The following is a 25416-nucleotide window of genomic DNA, read 5'->3' on the forward strand; positions in this document are numbered from 1 at the left end:
TGAATAAACTATTTTGTCAAGACAATATAGAAAATCTCTTTGACCTTTCTGTCTTAAATCAAATCATTTATTGTCATTGCAATAGTACATTGCAACAAGATTTGAGAAAATGAATTAACACAACCTTGAATCAAAATTTCAACAAAAAACAATTTTCATCTTCTCAGGCATGAACAACTTTCCTATCAGTCAATAGCAAAAATAGACTAAAGTTTTTGCTGAACTGAAAAATGTTTTTTTGTCGATGGGTTTCTGAGTTTTGGTATCTACAATTTCATTTAAAGATCTACACTGACCAAATCTCATCACATTTAGAACTAATGACCAAATCTGCAGCATTTTATACCAAATTAAGGATCTTTGAACTGGAGTAGGTCAGAAGTCACCTAAACTTATCTAAAGTTCATGTGTCATGAACATATTTTTAAGACATTTAAATTTATCAAATCCATGTAAAAGCAAGTGTAATAAAAAAATAGCAACAGAAGAAAATGTAATTTTAAACACAGCTCACAAGTAAGTTGTGTTATTTTTAGAAGAGACCTGCAGGCACCTTGTGTGGTCCTTGAGGGACCACACAAGGTGTCACACCAGTTGATGACACCTGATTTAGATTTAAAATATCACAATCATAATTAAAATACCTCTGGAAACACTTTGACAATAGATCAAAAGATGATGGGAGTGGAACTATAACACTTTCTTTTTGTACTTCTGTCAAGCTCCTATTTAGTGACTAATACCTTTAAGTGTGAGTCAATTGTTTCAGTACTGGTGGTTTAAGAGGACCCACATACAGGAGACTGGGCAGATTAATGTATAAAAACTGTTTTTTTGTTTGTTTTTTTTTAAAGAAATTGAAGCAAATTGTCTAAAACCTAAAACAAACAAAGCAGAAACTGGCATTAACTCAATTATAGAACGGGACAAAGTGTGACAAACCAGAACAAGACAAAAGAGAAGGACAAATGACTGGAAGACCTGGCAACAAGCAGCTCAAGCCATGAAGCTGCACAAACGGACTCAGGGAAAAATCAATAACAAAAGAAATGCTGCAATTACTGCAAAATAGAAGCAGGTGGGACCAGGAACAGGAAGCAGATATGGAACAAGACTATATGTAGACTATATATGTATATATATATATATATATGTTAAAGACATGCATCTTCAATGTTTTGCTGCTAATTGTCCATCAAAAAGCAAAATGTTTACTAAGTTCACACCTGCACTAGCTGCTCTAAATTAAAGATTATGCATTGTAAAGTCTTTGTTAGACCTTTCCTTACTTCGGTTTCTTTCACATTTGATATGATATTTAAAATTGTAAGGCAGTTTTGTAAACCTCACATTTTAACTGAGTTTTTTGCAGCATTTTCAGACTAAAAAACAGGTTGAGATCCATTCAGTGATGAATCTACAAAGCAAAATGAAGTTGGGTCTGTTGTTGTCTCGCTGAAAGGAAGAAAATCAATACAGGAATCACAAAGCGTTCTTGGAAAAATGTTTTTCTTCCTCATGCTGTGGATTCCTGCTGCTTTTCATTTAAAAGTTTTGAGGAGACTTTTGTTGTTTTATTGTTGCTGTTTGTGTTGTTTTTCACCAGGCATGATATGAGACATAAAAGATAGCAAACTTCTCGTCCTTTATCTGCCTTCTCAGCTCTTCAGTGATGTAGCCTACAAAGCCAGGGACCGGGAGGACCTCATTGCCGGGATAGACGAGTTTCTAGATGAAGTGATTGTGCTTCCACCTGGAGAATGGGATCCCAAAATCCGCATCGAACCGCCAAAGAAAGTCCCCTCTGCCGAAAAAAGGTCACAATGCATTTCTAACTTCACACAAAGTCAAGTAGTTATCAGTAATGCAGCACATTGAGCAGTAAATATGCCACAATCCTGATTGTTCACTAAATAATAATAAAATTGTCAAAATTATAATTTTATTAAAGGCATAAATCCATCCCTGAGTGAAAATAAAACACAAGAAGCTCAGGGATGCTTGTAATTGGGCTTCTGTTTGTGTTAGTAAAAGTTTACAAGCATGAGCTGCCTCTCACATGGTGGTGTGTGTGTGTGTGTTTTTTTCTGCAGGAAATCTGTGTTTTCCCTAAATGAAGTGGGACTAATGAACGGGACAGCTGGAGGAGGCGGAGGTCTCTCTGAGGATGAAGAAATGCCAGCTCAGCATGAGCTTGGAGAGGAACTGGCCTTCACTGGACGGTGGGTCCTCCAAACCTCATGTCAAGCTGAGACCATGTTCCATCTAGATCTGGGGTCTGGAACCTTTCACGCTCAAAGAGACATTTGGTCCAGTTTCTAACAGAACAAAGCTCGTTTCCACTGAGCGGTACGGTATGGTACAGTCCGGTTCGATCTGGTATTTTGAGCGTTTCCATTGTAAAATGGATCTGTTAAAAAGTACCAACCCATACCTCTTAAGGGCCCCCATCCGCTGTAGGTCCATAGCAAACTGGAACGGGATGGTTGGGGTGGAATCGTTGTCGCCATCCAGAAAGTGGTAGTCTACATCACCTAGAGCAGGGGTCTCAATCTGGCGGCCCTCGTGCCATTTGCGGCACCCAAGTCGATATCTTGCGGCCTCTACCTTAATATGAAAGTTTAAGTTTTGTATGAATGACCCTTTCACAGTGCTGTGAATGGAGCTGACAAACCAACCAATCATGGTAGGGTATAGCTGTAGGGGGTGTGACTTTGACTGGGCTTGAAGCAGGGAAACCTTTAGGGTAGAAAACCGGACCCCGCTGCCCAGACCACATTAATGAGTTCCTTACCCTTTTTTTTTTATAGAAAGTGACTAGTTGTGTGTAATTTTCTCAACACGTGCTGCCAGTGATGTATGAGGTTCCATTTGTGCCAAAAATGTTTTTTTGTTTTCTATGTACTACTAAGCAATATCTTCTGCATGTCTACGCTTCTTTGAAGATAGCTTTGTATTTGCTTTGTGATGTTTCAGCTTTATGCTTAAAACTTTGCATTTGCTATTGTCGTTGGATCTGGTCATCAGAAAAGTCCTTAGCAAAAGTTAGCTTCTGTTGTTTCACAGATATTGCTTAGTAGTACATAGACATGAACAAATGTTCAATAAACTTGTTCAGTAGACATAGACAACGGACCAAAGATATAGACAGCGGATGCAAAAACATATTTTTGGCAATTATTGAATGCCGTACAGCCCAGCCTGAGCCAGACTCTGCCTTCAGTGGACCCAAGATAAATGGAGTTTGAGACCCCTGATGTTCTCCAGCAGAAAATTAAAAATGTGTAGTCCTACTTTTTGCTTATTTCAGAGTAAATCTTGTACCATCATTTTTCCTGATTTATCTGAAAAAACGAATAACAAAACTTAATTAACTTTAAAAAAAATGAACCAAAACTACAAACCTATTATTTATTCAAATCTGTAGCTTTTTTCTTCAAAGCCAAAGAGCCACAATGGAGGGATGAAAGAACCACAGGTGGCTCCGGAGCCTCGGGTTGTAGAGCCCTGATCTAGAGGGAATAAAACAGAAAATCTGAACAGAGTCTCCTGACTACCAGCAATGCAAATGTATCCACAGTAGAGGACATTTCTAAACCTGTATACTACTAAAAGTATCTCCTTCTGGTATCTACAGATGACATTTGGGGATTTTCAGTAATACTAACTCTGGGAATTGTAGTTTTTGAAGCCTATTAAACTATTTTTACGAAACACTTTTTTTCTTCACTGGTAGTGAGAAGGATTAAAAAAACTTTTGCTACAAATTACCTAAAATGTCTTGATGTTCACTTTCTGATGCGTTGGTATCCTTCACTGTGTCATGACATCAGATTTCTAGACACTTCAAATAAACCACAATATATGACATGCTATAGCATTCTACTGTGTGTCAAATGGAACAGCTGAGATGCGGAGGAGCATTGTGGGAAGCATCCTAACGGTGTGTTGGTGTCTGACAGTTTCTGTGGAGGTCTGTACCTGGACATAAAGAGAAAATTGCCGTGGCTGCTAAGTGATTTCTACGAAGGCTTCCACATTCAGTCCATCTCCGCTGTGCTCTTCATCTACTTGGGTTGCATCACCAATGCCATCACCTTCGGAGGCCTCCTCGGTGATGCTACTGACAACTACCAGGTAAGGGGGGAGCCAGGATTTTCAGCTCTTTCAGTTGGTGTGTAGGCATGTCACCCTGCAAATATTAAGGAGTGGTTTTAACAGTTTCAGAATTAAAAGTGATCCAAAAATGGTTTGCGTTGAAGGTTTCAAAATCAATGAAAGGGTTTAAAGTCTCACACCGATCGTCTTTTGATTTACTGTAAGTGTTCCTAGAGGTTTTTTAATTTTGATTATACCGTTTTTGGCCAAAATCCAATAAAATTAAGTCATTTTCTAGGACATTGTTTCTGCAGAGTGGCAGTAGTTCATTAGAAATTTGTCTTTGAGTTATGGGCGGGACATTTGGTGCAAAGTAAGCCTGCCCCCACTTCCAATCATCCATTTGTTTACACTCTCTCCTGCTAGCTTACAGCCCCTCACAATCTAACAGTAGTAGTGTAATAAAAATGGCAAGCAAAATTGGATTTCAGGTTTTGAGCCAGATGCCGATTTTTCCACAAGTGGATGCATCAGAATTAAGCGGAGCAGATTACCCAACTTTTGATGTAAACATGCCTAGGATAACACAAATGTTCATTTGTCTGAAGAAGCCCACGTTTGTTTATTTTCTTTTAAGCGACTATACTGGACAAATGAGAGTCCCCTGATCGTCACATGATTGAGAAAGGAGGTGGCTGCATTGAAATTAAGTGATGTTATGATGTTATGTTTATTGAAGTTATTCTCAACCGTTTTTTATGCTTATTTACTGCAAGTTATTTTTGAGTAACAATGTGCACATAGTTTTGGATGTACTTTCTACCTTTTTGTTGAATGTATACATGTAACAGGGGCAAAAAATATGCTTTTCTTCATTGTGTCCCCTTTCCCTATTGTATAAGTTTTCTTGTGGACAAAAAAATTAAAATAGAACAAAAAAAAAGGCGAAAAACCACTTCAGACCTAAAATTACCTAAATGTAATATTTACTTAAAGGGTAACCAAATAGAGAAGTTGGAGGCTGACTCCACCCACAGCTGAAATGTAGAAATCCAGTCAGAGGGGCGGGGCTTGGGGGCTGGACTGTTATCATTACTGGAGCTGCAGATCATGATGTGGGACTTCTGAAAACTTACATGGTTTAACCAATCGGAAAATTCAACTGTAATACTTCAATTCAACCTGTAAGGGGCAGCACACAGACGGTTTTTGAAAAATTTTTTTTGAGAATTAAACACGTTTATTTTAATTTGTCAAAAATGTGGCAATGACCAACAGACAACACTTTTAAAACCCCATTTATAGAAGTCAACTGCAAAAAAAATGTTATTTAGGGTTTGGTTATTCTTTAAAACACTTTTTTTTCCCCATTTCTATAGCTGAAAATAAATTCATGCATTAAGAGGTAATTTTCTTTATAAATATATATATGTATATTTATCTGTCTATAGATATATATATATATATATATATATATATATATGTCCCCTATCAGATAAATGCCATGTGAAGTATCTAGTGAAGAATCACATTCACATTCATCTTTCTGTTACTGCTTGTTTTCTGTCATTCTTCATTTCAGTCATTCACATCAAATGATTGACTTTTACATGTTGATGAGGACACTTCCCCATGCTTTTCCATTGTATTTATTCTCATTACTGTTTTCTCCCTGACAACATTCATAAAACCTGTAACCTGTGTTGCCTGACATGAGTATTTAGACTCTACATTCAGCCTCCTCTCTCCTGGCATTTATAAAGTGCTGCTGCTCCTGCTCAGATTTCCTTCTACACACTGGTCAACAGCACCCCCTGTGAAATCCCTCAGTACAGCTCACCCATAGAGTATTTATAATACTGATCTCTTGTGTTTGAAATCACATATTTATGTCAAATTTCTTCATTTGTTGATATTCAACTGATCAGAAAAGAATCTTTATTTTACGAGATTCTATTAAAATAGTCGTTCTTTGATCACGTAATCCTTTGGTTGAGCTGTAATGATACATTTAGGTGGAATAGGAAAATTTTAGCTGTGTCTACAGACACACAACATTAAAATAAAGGCAAGAAAAGGCTGAAATGCATTGTTTGTTTACTATTGAGCAGTGAAAGCAAACAATCCTCAAACCTCAAGTCCAATCTTCAAATCCCTGTATAAGAGATTTAGGAGGAATCCCGGTCGTAATCCCCTCCATGGCCAACCATGCTGCTCATTTTTGTTGAGTATCCCTCAGAATTTAGCCACCTGTTTGCGTGAAGCCCGTGTTTCAGCCGAAACAGATGGGTTTTGGTTTGGTCCTGAGCCTTTTCGCTCAGTAGTGGCTTAAATTCATTTGATCTCAGATTGCCATCAACAAACCAATCATTTTCCACTTCTGTATCAGATTTTGGACGCGGCTGACTTGTATTGGGAAATCTTCAGATGTCATTTTATATCTCCTGCCTGATCCACAACTTAGGAACTTTTTCTTGCAGGTTTTAAGCTTTTTTAAAAAAAAACTGTTTCGCCTTAAGCTACACTAAGGATGTGCGGAACACAAGTTCTTCCTGTCATTACCTGAAACTACCACATGTAACTACAGTTGGAAGAGCATTGGAGCAAAATGTCAAAGCGGTTCAAATCTGGCAAATCCAGGCTTCTCCTTTCACAGCTCTATTCCAATATATCAGGCGTGTCAAACTTAATCACACAAGGGGCCAAAATCCAAAACACACCTTAGGTCGTGGCTCTTACTGGATAATCATTTATTGAACCCCCCAAAACAATATTTTTAAAACTGTAACTTTTTCACCATAATTATAAACTAAATATATAGGATTACATGCGATAATGCTAGCATGGATGCTGTAAACTGAATTTGGTTGCTAAAGCTGCTAGTGCTGATAGTTGAAGGTGCTGAAATTGATAGCTAAAAAAGCTGACACTGATACCGAGCTAAAATATTGGCTTAATGCCAAATTAGCCTAAAACACACACACAAAACTTAGATTAGCCACAACAGCTAGCATGTAAATATATATAATATATAATATAACTCCAAAACAGCCTAAAAAACGTTTTAAAAAAATTAATTAGCCAAATCAGCTAGCATTTAGCTGATATATTAGGTAGAGTCCAAAATAGCCTAAAAAAATGAAAAAAGACCAAATTAGCCAAAATAGCTAGCATGTAGCTGAAATATTTGCTAAATTCCAAAATAGCCTAAAAAATCTTAGTAAGCCAAAATAGTCAAAAAATCTAGCAGAGTGCTAATTTTTAAAACTTTAAAACCCTAACATTTTAACATAATTACGAATAATAAAAAGGCAGGAATATTATTCCATAATAAATCAACTTAAACCTTAAAATAACAAAATATATTTTGTCAAAATTATACATGTTATAAATAAGGACAAAATAACATCGGGACATTAATGACTAAACAATAAAATGATCTCGATGGCCGGACATAATTACCCGGAGGGCCGGATCCGGCCCTCAGGCCTTGACTTTGACACTTATAATATATGAAAGCGTCATAGAATACTGGCCGAGCACAAACCATGATCTCCTTTGTGACCATTTGGCATTCAGACAAAGCAACTCTTCCTCTCTTTGATGGTAGATTTTCTGATCTAAATGAATCCAGCTCACAGCAGCGTTTTGTCTCTAAAGATTTTCAGCTTCGTGTCCTTTTGGTTTGGCGACTCACCTGGAAAGGTTGTCTCTCTAACAGGGTGTGATGGAGAGCTTCCTTGGAACAGCCTTGGCTGGTTCTGTCTTCTGCTTCTTCGGCGGTCAGCCCCTCATCATCCTCAGCTCCACTGGACCCATCCTCATCTTTGAAAAGCTCCTGTTTGAATTCAGCAAGTGAGTTTCTACACCTGCTCTTCTGCTGCAGCAGATATGAACCCTGTAGAGTTAAAAAGGAACAAAAAAACGTTCTGACTGTTCTTCTAATCATTACATCAGTGATCTAAAATCCAAAGATTACATCTTACAGCATCTTATCAAGTAGGGAAGTAACATTTAAAATGTTTTACATTTTCCTGAGTGTACAATCCTCCTGCTGTTCCTGTCAAATCCAGTTCTTTAGGACTGATAGTTTCTTTATTCATGTGTATGGCGCCACCATGAGGCAGCTTAAGCAAAAATACCAGACAAGAATGCATGCATGTTTACAGCATTACATTATTATCTGAAGCAGATGCGAAACTGTTTTGCACAAAAAAAGATATTTTACATATCAACACTTTCTACACAATTTTATTATTACATTTAAAAATACATTTGAGCCAAGAATGTGTACGTTTTAATTACACAAAATTTCTCAAGAGTGGATTTATTCAAATGAAGCTCAAGTTAGTTTTTAAAAGCCTGATTTGATGCAAAGCTTTTAAAATGTATTTAACAAGCATACTAGTACAGTCTACCATGAAATACACATCCAAACATGAACTTTGAGGGAAAAAAACTGTTAATTTCTGTAGGGAGACATTTTTATAACTAGTATGATATAGCAAAGTAAACCGTTAAAAGGGATATGGTTTGTAAATAAATGTTTTTCTGTAACAATGACATTCTTTATATTACAAACTCTTCAATGTTGTTACTGTCAAACGGAACAAAAAAAAATCCAGTTTTTAACCTGGTGTACCATCTGTCTAATCAAAAAAAGAAGACTATTTCATTGCGGGTTAGTGATTTATTCCCCAAAAAGTACAACAGAATATTATCTTGTCAACTTTTTGAGCTGAATTAGATAAATATGAGAAATAATAGAATTTATTGTGTATATGTTTTTACTTGGGACACTAATATGTAATAGATACAAAGGCAGTTCCCTCCACATCCAAATATCTGAAATGTTTTCTCTGAATCTTTTCCAATAAATAACACTTTTGGTTTGTTTCATCCCCTCTTGTCTTTGACCTTTTCTCCTCCAAAGAAACAATGGCATAGATTACATGGAGCTTCGCCTGTGGATCGGCATCCACTCCTGCCTGCAGTGTTTCATCCTCGTGGCTTCAGACGCCAGCTACATCATCAAATACATGACCCGCTTCACAGAGGAGGGCTTCTCCAGCCTCATTTCCTTCATCTTCATTTCTGACGCCATAAAGAAGATGGTGGGATCGTTCAAATATTACCCCATCAACACTGACTTCAAGCCCGACTATGTCACCACCTTTAAGTGCGAGTGCCTGGCCCCAGACCCGAGTGAGTTCACCCCTTGACTAAGGGAGAGGGGGGGTGCCTACCTTAAAGGCAGATCTTGGAAAAATATAAATTACGGGTCTATACGGGTGTCCGTGGGTGAGAAATGGACAAACCTGTATGAGGCACGCAGGTGGCCTGCATGACATATTAAGGTCGTAGACCACTCTGTATTTTCTACTGGGATATTGCAGGCTACAGGTTGTAGTAAATACTTAAAACGTAAGAGTGATACGCAGTTATGTCAGTTTTCCTTTTTGCAACCTCCCCAAATTTCGCTCACTGCTTAAGGGGCCTGTTGATGTTTCTCAGGTGATGAGCATGTGCAGCCTGACTGTTAGAAATAAGGAAATTAGAGTGTAGTTTGTGTGGGGATGACAGAGGGGTCCTACAGGCACTTGGGTATCGTGTACACACCTTGTGCGTAAGGATCCAGTGATCTCATCTGCTGCTGATTACCTAGATCAGGTGTGTTTGGCCAATTGGAAAAACATATAGAAGCCCAGCCCTTGAGATCTGGATCCTGACACCCCTGGATTGGAGTGTACAGTATTAGGGCGCCGCACGACAGCATCACCCATACATCATAACTGTCTTATTATTCTTACAAATACTTCACAATACACATACCACACCCATGACAATGGGACATTCCATTTTCATGACATCCCTTAAGGTGGCCACACGAGCCATAAAGACACTGCAAGGCACACTGGTCGTCCCTTTAACCCTTGTGCTCCCCTATGGGGTCCAGATGACCCCATCCTTATACTGATGTGGGATCCCTTCCATGACAAAGGTGGACAGGATTTTATGCCAGTGAAGATAAAAAATCCTTGAAAAAAAAGTTCAGTTTGCTGTCTTGTGGGGTCCAGATGACCCCAATTTTTATGTTAACATGCCTAAGATAGCACAGGGGGTAAGATGCGGCTACATCTATCTATGACCCACCACAGACCCAGGCAACCCACAAAACCATCAGAAATCTATCCATGTGCATTGGATCAAGGCATCAGTTTACTTAGTGCAGTCGTACAATTACTGTAAATGAAGAGATTTTGATGCATTGCCTCTACCACTACCAGAAACACAGACCAAATCCAAATTCTTCCTCTACCCCTACAACTTCTTTCTACTCCTACATTTAGCCCTCCAAACTGGGAGTGGTTGAAAAATAGTGCCTTCAAATTCGGAAGTCACTCCCACTCGATGATGTCATCAATAGTCGCCGGTCATCTACGTTAGCACAGAGCTGCTAAAACAAAAAGTTATTACTTGCTTTTAAATGTAAACTTCTGTGCTCCAGAGTGCATCAGCATGAAGAAAAATACTTCTTCTCTGCAGCACAGTGGGATGCAGACTCCTTAAAAAAACTATCTTGGACAACCCTACCACTCCAAATGCCACTATAATTGGAGGGATAGGGAGAAGCCGTAGGGGTTGGGGAAGAATTCGGATTCAGCCATGCTCCTAAATATATGCAGCTGAGAATGTAATCCACGTTTTAAAATAGTTGGAGATCTGCTGGACAAATGGGATTTCTTAAATGAACTTTTGTGCCAAGTGCCTAATTAGGCTTACGATTACATCGTTCTTATTAGTAGTTTTGGGATCATGTCTGTGAAAACCAAATAGTTTAGAGATTAGCTATTAAATTTGTCTATTTTAATTTTTTGTTACTTTTGATTGAGACATGATGGCCAAAGTTGCCAAGTGCAGTAACGCAAGTCTACATTTGAAGATCTATTAAGTGCAACATTGTCTTGAAGTTGAGTCAATGAATTTATAATCTTCCAGTTGCTACGACTCGACTTCAGGACGTCACCTGGAGGATTAAAAACCTTAATTGACAACATTGGTTGCATTAACATCTTTGTCCTCCAGTAGAATTAAAGGAGGACGTCTTTCTTCTTTCATTTTTTACTCGTTTTCTTTGCTTGATCACAACTGTATGTACAGAACTTGTGGATATTGTTGCTGTGCTTCAATATATTGTCACAGCAAGTTTCAGGTAACAGAACTAATTATTTGTTTTTTTCACAACTATTTGAATATCATTTTTTATTTCCTCTTAAAGTGCATCAGCTAGGCATCAGAAGATTCCATTTTCCTTTCTAGATGGTTTGGATTTAACATATATGCTTTTGGCGAGTTTACTGACTCTTTTGTAGCCTTTGATTTCTGCAACTGATTTATCTCGTTTGTTTTATACCATGCACTAACAATGTGGCTGCTGCTCCTCTTCCAAGTAAGTATCTGTTTGTCTGCATGGCTCTTTGCTATTTCCTGCTGCTGAATTCTCAGTTTGTTTTACATTGTCGTTTCTTTCCCTTTTGTTTCTCTCCTTGTTGCTTTTTTATTGTATTTGTCATTAACCGTCTGTCTGTCTATCTCTCCTTCATTTACTAACAGTGACTGCAATGATCTTCAATGGTTTAATTCCAATGCCAGATAACAGCTCTAGTGTCTCTGGGGTAAGTGGCTATTTTATTTTTAATTTTCTTTTTTAATTTTTTTCATTCCTGGTAAAAATCCTGTTTTTTTAACAGAAACCCCCTGGCATCAGATCTTTGTGACACAAAAACATGGCTTGGTCCTTCATTCTCTCCTTACTGTGTTTCTCACCTCCTTTCCTGCAGTTCTCCATCTCTCCTCCACCTGAACACCTGTGCCGATAACTTTGAATCTGAGTATCTTTGTCAAAACACTTCACGCTTCTTTTTTTTTCTTTTTTCTCCCGTCTCCCCGCCACTGCCGCCACCATCTCAGTTGAATGTGACAGCTCTGGACTGGAGCCAGCTGAGCAAAAAGGAGTGCTTGAAGTACGGAGGCTCTCTGGTTGGAAACTCCTGCAAGTATGTCCCCGACCTGGCCCTCATGTCCTTCATCCTTTTCTTTGGGACATACTCCATGACGGTCTCCTTAAAGAAGTTCAAGTTCAGCCGTTATTTTCCCACCAAGGTGAACAAATTCACTTTTTTAATGAAAAATGTTCCAAAAATTCTTTGTAAACAAAGCGGAAGAGTCATTTATTATGCGTTGTAGTTCATTTTGATGTGTTTCTTTGTGTCTTCAGCTGAGGAAGCTCATCAGTGACTTCTCAATCTTCATGTCCATCATGACATTTGTTGGACTGGATATGCTTTTGGGGCTTAAAACTCCCAAGCTAATTGTTCCAACAGAATTTAAGGTAAATATTACTAACTGACTTTACTTTAGAAAGTCAACTACTCTGGGTTACATGTTATAGCTCTTACCAGTAAAGGATTTCAAGGAGTTAGTTTTTGAAGAAAGGAAAAGTTTTTGTTCATTTTTCTGATCTCTGGTTTCGGTCAGACTAACCAGCACACAGACTGGATACAGGTGTACCTAACCCAGGGGTCTGCAACCTTTGACGCAAAAAAAAAAAAAAAAATTTAGGACACTTTTACTGACTAAAACGCAACGAGAAATGCAAAGTCCCACCTCATCATTTGGAAAAATACAATTTACAGCCATCAAGCCTTTTATTTACAATAATTAAATTATAACAGTGGTGTATAACAACTTTAATTCATTTTACTTTAGACCAGGGCTCTGCATTCTGTGGCTCCAGAGAGACATGTTGCTCTTTTACCCTTCCATTTATCTGGTTAGACAAAAATAATGGTACTGAGCGAAAAGAATTCAGATTTTTGTGTGAAGTTTACCATGGAAAATCAATTGGAAGTCAGAAAGTACAACCAAAATTAAGGCAAAGTGGATTATAAAATGTATTTTCTATTTTTAAACAATATATAAGTGTGCCTTATGAGTTGAGAAATAAATTGAGAGTCACAAATGGCTCTGATTTATTTTTTGAGTTGGATTCATGTACTAAACTTATTTTTTTAAATCACTGCTGACATTACACAACCTGCTACTACATTGGCAGGATTGAGCTGAATCTGTCACACAAGGTGTCTTTTATTTTAAAAGGAAATCATGTGAATCTCTGCCAGAAGTTATAAACGGTTTCACTTTTTGGGGACAAAAAAAAAAGGTATTTTCTATTCATATTTATGTTTTATTCATACAAAAAAAGTTAATTTTTATTTATTATAATGGTAGCGTTGAAATAATTACAAATCGGTGTCTTATTTTTCTAAAGGATGAAGCGAGCCTTTGTGGCTCCTGTTGGGTTTTAGTCCATAAGAAAATGACCTGAAGGTCTCTGTGAGAGTTGAAGGTTGCAGACTCCTGCTTTAAACATCAGCACATACAAGTTCCTTTCAAAATAAAATACATCCAAATAACTAACTTTTTTTTCCTCTAAGCATTTACATTTTTCTTTAAATCCAAATATAGGGACAAAAGTATGGAGATTGTATTTTTTTTTATTTCATATTTTTTTGTACCTATGCACAAATGTTGTATGAGTTACAAATCAAGAATTGAGCATTCACAAATGGGAATGATACTATTTTATTTCCATACAAAAAGTGTCTCCGGAGCATGAGGGTGCAGACCCCTGACCAAACATGCTACTGCTGTAAATCTGCTAAACTTTAAGTTACAGTTTCTTTTTAATCCAGGTATTACTTAGAGTACTCCAGCCTGCTCCACAGTTCTGCAAAACAAAAATGTTTTAAGAGCTTATGAAATGCTAACAATACAGCAATTAATGGCTGCAGCGTGGCAATGGGCTAACAAGCTTCTTTTCAAATGTTTAAGTGAACAAACATTTTAAGCACATTACCGTTACCATTAGTTAGCTATTCGTCCAATTAATAAAAGTTTAATAAAAGATTACATGGGACCACAGGGCATTGCTAGATAGAGTCCTTAATCTATTTTTAATTGTCTTTAAATGCAACACTATTATATGTAGATCTTTATTCTGACATTCTCACTATTTACTGTGCATATTGGATATTTTTTATAAAGTGTGAGCACTTTCAAGAGTTTGAACAACCTTCTCTGTTCCACTAGCCCACACGCCCAGATCGAGGCTGGCTGGTGATGCCGTTTGGGAAGAATCCGTGGTGGGTGTACGTGGCCAGCTTTGTCCCCGCTCTCCTCGTGACTATTCTCATCTTCATGGACCAGCAGATCAGTGCTGTCATTGTTAACCGCAAAGAGAACAAACTTAAGGTGGGCAGGACACACAGGTTCATACCACCATTTATCCATCTGCCATCTATACTCAGTCTGTTAGATTCCTGTAGATGAAAAAAGGTTGCTGTTAAACTAATAACACTCTAGTGAAATATTAAGTAATTTTTACTACAGTATATTAAACATTTAATTATTTTGTGTGAGTAGAAGCTTTAAAAGTTAGGTAAGAAGAAAATCAGGAAAAACAGGGAGACGTGATTCATTTTTGAAGTTCAATAAGAAGCTATAGAAATTTGGGAGAGAAGCCAAATTGAAAAACATTTAAAAAGAAGGGTTTAATTTTTCTTGTGTGATTCCCAGAAAATGATAAGACCTTATCTGTAGAAAGTGAAGCTGTTTCCCATTATCACCCGTTAACAGCTGAAAGTTTAGAAAAATAAAATCTTGGCGTAAATTTCCAACATAATCCAATCTTCATCACTTTATTTCCTACATCATCTCAATTGAATTGCAGAAAGGCTGTGGCTACCACCTGGACTTGTTCTGGGTGGGCGTCCTCATGGCTGCATGTTCTTTCTTGGGCCTTCCCTGGTATGTCGCTGCAACTGTCATCTCTATTGCGCACATCGACTCCCTGAAAATGGAAAGTGAATCCAGCGCTCCAGGAGAACAGCCACAGTTTCTCGGGGTCAGGTAATGATATTCACACTAGATTCAGACAGAATCAATGCAATGCATTCTGGTCTTGATCTTGCATATAAATGTTGTTATTTCAAACGCAGGGAGCAGAGAGTGACAGGGATACTGGTGTTTGTTCTCACTGGAGTTTCCATTTTCCTGGCTCCAGTTTTAAAGGTTTGTACACTTTGGATGTAATCGCAGCTTATTTGTTTTAGTCTGATTGTTTCTAGTTTATTTTTGATCTTTTTCATGTTAAAAGTGGCATACTTAGTACAGTTATCATCATTGTTTCTAATGCAAGATCTCACTAAAAAAGATTTTTAAATGAGCAATCTGCACAAAAAAATCTGTAGAGGAGAATTATTACAAATATTTGAATTTCTTTAAAATCCTTAAAAGGAGAATTTTAGATCTTAGGTTTCTATTAGGCTGTAGTTTGTTAACCATGTAGCTGAATCTCCCTACTTCTGCAATTTAGACACTGTATAAAGGTAAATTTTAGGGTAGTTTTTTTCAGCCCCATGTTAGATTTACTTCCACTGTACTCTAACATGCCCCATGCTACTTGGAGAAAAACAAAAGTCATGAAAAGCAAGTACAACTTCCAAACCTATTGAAGTGGGCAACATGCTTTATTTAGTTATTTATTTTTATTTTTTCATGTGAGTGTTGTTTAAGACCAATTCAAATTAATATTGTGTTTTTTTATTTTTTTAACATGTTCCTGTGGCATTTTTCTGAGAACATATAAAAAGAAAATTAAGCTTAAAATTGGATTTGTGAGTTTTTATTTATATAAATCAGGAGCAGACACAAAGATTTTTAAAAAAGCTTGTAGCTGTGACATAGATGCTACAATTGGCGAGCCACAAGCTCCAAGACAAATACAGTCGAAGAAAAAATTAGGACACCCTATCCTTGCACATAGGGTACACACTTTCTATAAGCATATAAAGTATGAAATGGTGCAAATATGAATGAATCCAATTAAAGATATTTAACAGCTAGTTAAATAATAAATAATAATACATTTATTTCTCATTCTGGGTCACATATGTTTTAGATGTTTGGTCCATCTTTCTTTCTAATGTAACGGCGAGCTATTGTTGGTCTTTTTTGTCGATCATAGTTCATCCCCATGCCTGTGCTGTACGGAGTCTTCCTCTACATGGGTGTGGCCTCGCTCAGTGGAATCCAGGTACTGTAATCTATTGGTGGGTTTGACATATTAAAAAAAATCAATTCTGATATTAATCATTTGCTACTCGCTTAAAGCAAATTAACAGTAGAGCTGGGGATATCAGTACATACTTGCTATACAGCTAAATTTTCTTAAATAGATAAATTATGTATATTAATAATTGGTATAACTATGAACTCCACTTTGTTTTGTATGTTTTGGTACAGTATCTGTGCTTTTTTCTGTGGGGGTAAACAGAGGTGTGGTGCATAGAATCAGTTTCTAACAGAACTATTCTGAAATTTAACTTATTCTCTTCTCACCTTCCTGTTTATCATCTCATTCATATCTCTGCAGTTTTGGGACAGGATTAAGCTGTTCATGATGCCATCCAAGCACCAGCCAGACTATTCGTTTCTCCGACACGTTCCTCTGAGGAGGGTACACCTGTTCACCCTGATTCAGATTATGTGTCTTGCTGTGCTCTGGGTCCTCAAATCCACCTTCTTAGCCATCATTTTTCCTGTTATGGTATGTGCCAGATGTCGCCTATATGTATTGTTTCTTAATGGAAAACAGAAAATATTGGATTCATTGTCACTTAATGTTTCAAGTTTGTTTGAATGGATACAATTTGGATAAACAGTGGGATAAGTAGAGCATTTGTTTTTATGTTAAGATGCATGTCGGAGATTTGGTTTTGAGAAATATATGCATTTAACTCTTCCGTTTTCCTAGGCTTGTTTACATTAAAAGTGGGGTCATTTGGATCTCACAAGACAGTGCGCTGAAATTTTTTTTCAATGATTGTCTATCTTTACTGGTGTCCAATGACAGACATGAAGTCTTGTCCACCTTTGTCATGGAAGGGCTAACACCTCAATGTAAGGGTGGGTCATCTGCACCCCATAAGAGAGCACGAGGGTTCACTCTATGTTTTTTGTAATATAAATAAGAAAATGTATCAATACCAAAAATTATTTATGTGTCAACGATGACGCCTCATGTGTTAAAGGGTTAAAAGAATGGTAAATGGTGTATACTTGTATAGCTCTTTCTACCCTCCTTTGAGGGCCCAAAGCGCTTCACAGTCACAGACCCATTCACCCATTCACACACACATTCACACACTGGTGGTGGCTCCGCTGCCGAACACTGGCGCCAACCTTCCAATAGGGGAAATCTGGGGTATAGTGTCTTGCCCAAGGACACTTGGACACATGGATGGGCAAGGCAGGAATTGAATCATGGATATTCCGATCAGGAATCGACCGCCCTACCACTGCACCACCATAGAATTAAATACTTGCTAAGAGACTTGTGAATGCAGGGGTCTTGAATGAAAAAGCCCAAAACGTGCATATACATGTGTTTACATAGACTTTTCATTGGAAGTAGCTGCTTGAACGTGTTGCCGAGACGATGTAGCAATAAAAACTTGCGTAAGGACGTATGAACACGCACGGAAGCCCAAGACATGCATATTTGCACATTAACAAAGACTTTTCATTAGAAATGGACACTTGAATGTTTGTTCCCGAGGCCGGTGTGACAGAAACATTAAAAATTTGCGTAGTGACACGTTTTAATCATGAAAGCTACATGTGTATTTGCACATTAAAATTGACTTTTCATTGGAAGTTGATGCTTAAAAGCTCAGTGCCGACGTGAATGTAGCATTACACTTCAAGTACATTTTTACTCCAATGTTATAGATATTTAACTAAGAAGACACAGAATGATGGATTTTAAAGTCCCTCTTGTATGTCTGTCACTCCTGACAGATCTTGGGTCTGATGGTGGTCCGAAAGATGATGGATTGGGTTTTCTCCCAGCATGACTTAGCCTGGCTGGACGACCTCCTCCCAGAGAAAGAAAAGAAGAAGAAGGATGACGACAAGAAGAAGGGTAAAGAGAAGGACAAGGATAAAGATAAGGAGAAGAAAAAGCCCAAAGCAGAATACAGTGATGAAGAGGTGTGAAATTCTTGCCCTGCTTTTCTTGCCCCATGCAGGGATGAAACATCATTAAAGGAGTGTCTGATCTTTGTGTGTTCTATATCTGTGTGTGTGTCGGTGTCTGTGTTTGCTCACAGGAGAAGTACCACTCGTACCCCAACCACTCCCCCAGCTCAGACTCTGACATGGATCGCAGGTACTGTGTTCTCAAACTGCACATACCCTACAAAGATCTTGTCTACCCAGATGTAGTGGAGTCTCAGTGGGGAGCGTACTGTCAACACGCTGCTGCTCGAAGTGTATTCTGATTTCATTAGACCAAATTTAAGCATCAGCTCACAAAAAGTTAAAGGAATATTAGTTCTTGTCCAACATGAATACAGAAATAGATTAATGTATTTACTGACTAGTGAAGTGTATGTTCAATGTCCAGAACTGTGTATAACTAAAACTTTAAACTACCTGTAGTTTTTCAATTTTGTTGTACTGTGAATAACCTACTAGTATAAAGTATGATTAAAATGCACTTTACTTTATTATTTTTGTTCAAATTTAGAACAACCTAAATTCAGATTGTAAAACAGGAATAGATTTATTGCTTTTTGATTGCATTACTTGTACTTGCATCATAGATACAACTTTGGTCTCATCTAGCTTTTTCAGCCGATATAGATCACCTTTTTTTATTATCTTATTTTTTTTAAATGTGTAGGAAGACATGTGCCCATCACTTCTTGTGTCTGTCTATTGCCTGAATATGTGGCCCTTTCTCGTGGACGATGAAGAAGTGTTGCTGTTTCTGAAACACTGCTGTTATTCTGGGCCATATTTATATTTTCACCAAACACTTACCACACCATGTTGCACATAACAGTGTCATCTTTACACATGTTTCACCATAAGAGATTTTTTTTTTCATGGAAGAGTAAAATTGTGTATTTTAGCAAGTATTCTCGTAATACTTCTTACCCTTAGCCCAACTATCTGAACCACACCCATATCATGATACTGCCCCCACAAATTGCACTTTTTTTTTTCCAGAGAAACCACATGAACTTTTTTCATCATTAAGATCAAACTGTTATACTCCAAAAAAACCATGAGCCCCTCACCCACCTATATATTATATTCACTTTGCAATGTTTGTGGTCACGCTCTTCATTCTGCAAAAAAACTAAAATATTTGTTGTCAACTGAAAGAAAAACCCAATCCTCGCACCTCTATTTCAATTGATGCAATTCAAATTCAACTTTATCTATAGAGCACTTTGTCTATATTAACAACCCTCCCACTAACACAGATACATATTTTACAAAAACCAGCAGGGGAAAAAAAAAGTCTATTTAATTATAACAGGAAGAAATCTAAAAACTACTTCAAAGCTAAGCTATCAAGATAAGTTTAGAGTTTTGTCATAAAAAAACCTTCACAGTGGATGAAGCTCTTACATCCTCAGGCAGGCTGTTCCACAGAGCTGGAATGTGGTCTCACCGTAGGTTTTTCTTCTGACCTTTGGGACCACCAGCAGACCTGAGGGCTCTGGGAGGGTCATAAATTAAATTTGGTTAATATTTCAGTAGTTAATTTTATTGAAAAAATGCACCAATCCCTGTGTGGAGGGTTTCACTGGAACAGCCTTGGGCAATTAAACATTAAGCCAGTACTTTGAATTTGCAATTGACAGCACTGACTTTTGAGTTTTTATGTTCAACCAAATACTAGTAAAGCAAAGTAACTGAACACAGAGTAATTTAAATAAAGTGACCCATACTTTTGCATAAAAAGTTTTATTTTAAAAGCACTGTTTCATTGCTGTATGCTTTCCAGTACTCAGAAACAAAATACACTAGACATGCTGACATTTAAAGTCATGGAATACATAAAATTTGATTCAATATTTACCTTAAAGTTGGATGTTTCCATTGCAAGTGGTTCTTTAACACTCTTCTCAGCTAACCTTTGTCATGTTCTGCCTTTATTTCCTTTCCATGCTCTTTAAGGCAATGCAGATGATCCCAGTGTGATTTAAAGTAATCTGTAATCCAGACGATTCACTCCCAGTTTTATTTACCAAATCTCTGACAGTCAGAACACCACACTTCTCTTTTCACATGCAGCTTAGCAAAACACCCAACGATGCAACAAAGTACTCAGTATTTGTCCTCAGTATTCTTTTTTGTGACCTGACAATTTGTGTGTGTAAATCAAGTGGATGACTACAGACATGTGCTGTGCTTTAGTTTGGTGTGTACCTTATGCATGTGATTCACTGAAGATAGATGCCTTCAAAGGCTGCAGACGTTGTTTTGGTTGTTTCTTTTTCTTCCAAGTGATGTGAAATCTGATCTGGCTCTGGCTTTCGGAGTCGTCGTTTTAACCCATAAGAACTCATGGGGACATCAGTGTAACAGAACATCAGAAATGTGTTCTGTGGTCCACTAGGTCTGTGGTACTTCCCACATTGTTTTTATTTTAAGAAAAATTGGTCTGGGTTCTTATGAGTTAAATATCTGTGGTGAAACTAGAACTTCTATTTTCTGATTGTGTCTGCATTGCTTTGAAAGAGTAAGGTGAATCTGACTGTAAAGAATATTAAAGATTTGTGTAGACAATAGCTTGATGAGAGATTTATGCTTGAGTAGACCGTAAATGTCTAAAAAAGACAGAAGTTTTGTTTTTATCCAATCCTTTTGATAATCTGATCTTTTTTTACTTTCCCATACAACTTCATTTAATACCTTAAATTTCGGTACCCTTTTTGGTGTCTTCCGTCCTCAATTATGTGTGTAACTGGAGCTTGCCCTTCTTCAGCATCACCCTCCACTTGAAGATCTCCTGCCCGTCATCTCCAGCCATGCCTATGAGCCGAGGGATGGCCTGCCCTGTGCCGCAGGTCAAGATCGAGATGGAGTCGGACTACGACTCGGACATGGACCACCGCCGACACCGAGACTTGAGCAGTGAGACCACGTTATAAGCCCAAAACATCCGTTTATGGGAAACCACACTACTGAACAGTGAGAGCAGCGAGTGCTGACCCACAGGCAGGATAGTGACTCAAACATGTCCAAACTGATGTGGGACTATAGCTGCCATGAATCCTGGAGAACCTTTAAATCAATGATTCATAAAGAATGTTCAGCTGTGTATAGTATTTATTATTTACCCTAAAAAGAGAAAGCATTTATTTCATAGAAAATTTAATGTGGAAACTATAACTTTAGTACTGACACTTAAAGTGATAACTTGATGTTGGAATTGCTCCTCAATTAAAAGTGAAGCCCATTGGAGTTATTCTTCAGAGCCTGTACAGTGTCTGTTGTTGTTCTTGAGTTGCTGTGCTTCTGAACCCAACGAGCCAGCTCTCCTTTCTCTGTCCTTCTTCTGTTTAGTTCAAATCTCCACTCCAATACATTTCACAGGAACAAAAAGAAACAACCAAAAGCTCTGACTGTATTCATGTCTCTGTACAGATGAAGTTCATATGGTTTTCACACTTGAGTGTTTTATTTTTGCACGAGCGAGCGGCTCATGTGAACCCGTACACAGATGCTCAGTGTACTGTAAGAAACACAATAAAAGATATTTACGAAAAAAAGTCTAGTCAGAGCTTCTTTTTTTATTCTTCAGGGTAAAATGTTTTCATAGTTTGGTGGGGGGGTGTGACCATCAACTGTACATGAGAACTGGACTGGATGACCCCTCCCCCACTAGTTCTGTGGAGAAATTGAGTGTTGTTGCTAGTCTGGGGGCGGTGCTGTCAGAGCAGACTCTTCCTGGAGGGACCTGTTGGGATCAATCTTATGTCGGCACGTTTCCAACCGCTCGTTTTCATGGGTATGGGAGGGGCTGCTGCAGACTGTGCAGGTTTTAACAGGATTACTCTTAAATGCATGAACTGGACTATGATGTTTGCAGATGATATTGTGATTTGTAGTGAGAGCAGGGAACAGGTGGAGGTGGAGTTAGAGAGGTGGAGGTTTGCCCTGGAAAGGAGAGGAATGAAGGTTAGCCGCAGTAAGACAGAGTACATGTGTGTGAATGAGAGGAACCAGAGTGGAAGAGTGAGGTTACAGGGAGAAGAGATAAAGAAGGGGGAGGAGTTTAAGTATTTAGGGTCAACAGTACAGAGTAATGGAGAGTGTGGAAAAGAAGTGAAGAGGAGAGTGCAAGCAGGTTGGAATGGGTGGAGAAAAGTGTCAGGTGTGATGTGTGACAGAAGAGTTTCAGCACAAATGAAAGGAAAGGTGTACAAGACTGTGGTGAGACCAGCCATGTTGTTTGGACTAGAAACAGTGGGACTGAAGAAAAGACAGGAAGCAGAGCTGGAGGTAGCAGAGATGAAGATGCTGAGGTTCTCTTTGGGAGTGACCAGGATGGATAGGATCAGGAATGAATACATCAGAGGGACAGCACATGTTAGAGGTTTTGGAGATAAAGTCAGAGAGGCCAGACTGAGATGGTTTGGACATGTTCAGAGGAGAGACAGTGAATATATTGGTAGAAGGATGCTGAGTCTAGAGCTGCAGGAAAGAGGTCTAGAGGAAGACCAAAGAGGAGGTTTATGGATGCAGTGAATGAAGACATGAAGGTGGCTGGTGTTAGAGTGGAGGATGCTGAAGACAGGCTTAGATGGAGGAAACTGATTCGCTGTGGCGACCCCTGAAGGGAAAAGCCGAAAGGAAAAGAAGAAGACTCTTAAATGCATGAACGGATCAAAATACCGCTTTGGGGTTCTTAAAAGTGAGTAATGAACTGTATAATGCATTTAAAACCTCAAAAAGTAGAATTTTGATGGTAGGGCCCCTTTAAGTCATAAACTGGTCAATCAGATGCTTCAATAAGAATATGTGGTCTCATGTTGAACATTTGGAAGATTTGATTGACCAATTCTCCCGAGCTCGCTTCTAGTGGAGGGGGTGTGGTCTTAGAATATGCTCACTCCTGACTGGAGAGCGGTTGCCATAGAAACATAGACTCAGACAAACTCAGACCAATCACTGCTTACTGATGAAGTCTGATTCCAAAATAACGACTGAATTGACTTTATTTTGTTGAAACTAGAGTTAATTGTCTATGTGTAACATCACACGTGATTGGTCCAGTTCTCTGATACAGTGAATGGTGTGATTTATATGTAATTGAATATATATATATATATATATATATAACTTATACAAGGCACTGTATATGTGTCAATGTTTACTACTGACAGCAGCTCAGAAAATGAGGTACCACTCAGGCTTGAAAGAATTATTCCAAAGCGACACAAATAATCCTGTTTGTCGATTACAATATAGTCCGTCTTCATTTAAGTTATCTGTTTAAAGAGGAACCCTTCGAAAACGAGATGTGCCATCTCAAGGGGCTGATCCTCCCATTGTTTAGAAATGTTAAATAAATAAGCATCAATGCTTTACAGTAGGGAAGTGTGCATATGTTCAGTTCATTATTGTTATATATTCAGATTATAGTTTGCCTTTTCAAGATGAAATGTATTTTCTTATTACCGTATTTTGGTATAAAGACATTTCCCCCAAAAGTCCAACGTAAACATGATTTTCTTTCTTCTTTATTATATGTTTTGGGCTGCTGTGACCTTTATTCCAGTGCGACGTACACTCAGAAAAATACAAGTAATGATTTTCAAAAGGCCAAGAGAAAATTATTATCCAGCAATTTAGAAAAATAACACTTTTATATTAACATCTCATACCAGTGGTCTCCAGCCTTTTCAGGCCATTGGCCAGTTTAAATTAGACGATAGACAATTTTCATGGATCGGTCCGAATGGGACAGTAGTTTGCATTTTAAAGCTTAAAGTTTTTGAAAATCTATTTTCAAAATAAAATGCTACTACAAGAAATTTAGTTAAAGTCTAAACATGTGAGTAGATTTTTTTATTTTTGTTCTGTTTACAGTTGATGAAGATTAAATTAAACACAGTTGATGTGTAGAAGTTGCTTCTGATTTTAAATATTCCATAAAGGAAATAACAGGATTTTTTTTTCCTCACAATGCAATTTTTTAACACTCAATCCAGACTCCGATTATCTTTCAGGGCAAAAAGATTGGTCATATTTAGTCTTTACATAAATCCTCATTCATTTGGGTATTTTTTTCAACACAAAGGAACATTTTTTGTGCTTAAGTTTCTGAACGGTGTATGTATTTATTTTTTTCTGTCTGCTGCCGGAACCTCGTGATCGAGGTTCTGGGACTGAGGTGGTGGTGCATTGATCACTGGAGAATAGGAAAATTAACTGAATGTCAAACACCTGCAATTGAACTTCATAATAAACAAAAATGTCCCAATTTTTTTAATGGAAAATGATGCAATTGTGCAAAAGATGAAGGCTACAAGTTCCCCAGCTCGCTGGAACATAAACTATGAGTTTGCTTTGGTGAAGCCATCAGCAAAGCCCCGTCCCTCCACCAGTGAGGGCTTGCTGTTGCACATGGGGCACAGCTTGTTGCGCTCCTGTGAGGCTCTCATCCAGATGATGAGGTTCCAGCGCTGGCCATGAGAGATGGGCAACGCCCCGTGCATGTGCTGCCCCCGGTGGAGGAGGCCTTCAGTGATCCTGTGTTCAGCCTCTGTAATCTTGGTCTCACTAACAGGAACCTGCAAAGAGTTTAAAAGAGCAATCATTTAACGCAAGTTATTTGGACCAATTTAACTTTAATGAAAAAAATAGTAGGGGTGACCATCTCACCTGTCTCATATCGCCAAAATAAAGGTTGCCCTCAGTGAAGTCTTTACCAATGGAGACATTAAGTGTGACCTCTGCATTGTCATAATGATAGCTCAGGTCCAAGTCTTCATTCATGTCATATTTGACCACAAAGGCCTTGTGGCTGTCCAGACAACGCCCCCCACAGTCTGGGTAAAGCAAAGAGGTGAGTGGAAGCAAATACTGCTCTCGGAGAGGCGTGATGAAGGTCTCATCAAAGCCAAGCTCATTCAGGAGAATCTGATGCAGAGGATATGAATGAGAACTTCCCAAAAATAAGTCTCATTGTTTGACACTTCCAAGCTCAGTTATAATCTTAAATAGTCTTTTTTGCTGAACATCTGTGTACTCAATTAAAACTTTTGTTTAGAATTAATTTTTCAATGGTATGCAACATTTCATAAACACAACAGAATCCATTTTATCCCATCAAGTGTAACTGAATATTAAAAAGAATCTGTTTGACTTATAAAAAGGTTTTTTATA

At 38.0% G+C, this 25416-nt stretch overlaps 2 protein-coding genes across 2 annotated transcripts in view; one reads left to right on the forward strand and one right to left on the reverse strand.

Moving 5' to 3' along the window:
• The window catches only part of slc4a5a (solute carrier family 4 member 5a), a 52257-nt gene extending 30263 nt beyond the window's left edge, over positions 1-21994 (forward strand). The window contains exons 11-26 of the mRNA XM_024276201.2: positions 1663-1817; positions 2094-2222; positions 3963-4137; positions 7820-7953; positions 9032-9303; positions 11713-11774; positions 12070-12261; positions 12377-12490; positions 14251-14412; positions 14891-15069; positions 15159-15231; positions 16187-16255; positions 16595-16768; positions 18022-18213; positions 18333-18391; positions 21008-21994. Of these exons, the coding sequence (XP_024131969.1) occupies positions 1663-1817; positions 2094-2222; positions 3963-4137; positions 7820-7953; positions 9032-9303; positions 11713-11774; positions 12070-12261; positions 12377-12490; positions 14251-14412; positions 14891-15069; positions 15159-15231; positions 16187-16255; positions 16595-16768; positions 18022-18213; positions 18333-18391; positions 21008-21173 (2307 nt within the window). The 3' untranslated portion in view covers positions 21174-21994. The remainder of the gene's footprint in view (positions 1-1662; positions 1818-2093; positions 2223-3962; positions 4138-7819; positions 7954-9031; positions 9304-11712; positions 11775-12069; positions 12262-12376; positions 12491-14250; positions 14413-14890; positions 15070-15158; positions 15232-16186; positions 16256-16594; positions 16769-18021; positions 18214-18332; positions 18392-21007) is intronic.
• Positions 21995-24091: 2097 nt separating this feature from the next.
• The window catches only part of ogfod2 (2-oxoglutarate and iron-dependent oxygenase domain containing 2), a gene marked incomplete in the record, with an annotated part of 4907 nt that continues 3582 nt past the window's right edge, over positions 24092-25416 (reverse strand). Inside the window, 2 exon segments of the mRNA XM_024274836.2 lie at positions 24092-24821; positions 24913-25170. Of these exon segments, the coding sequence (XP_024130604.1) occupies positions 24585-24821; positions 24913-25170 (495 nt within the window).

The sequence above is a fragment of the Oryzias melastigma genome, linkage group LG9 (genome assembly GCF_002922805.2).
Source record: "Oryzias melastigma strain HK-1 linkage group LG9, ASM292280v2, whole genome shotgun sequence".
Classification (NCBI taxonomy): Eukaryota; Metazoa; Chordata; class Actinopteri; order Beloniformes; family Adrianichthyidae; genus Oryzias; species Oryzias melastigma.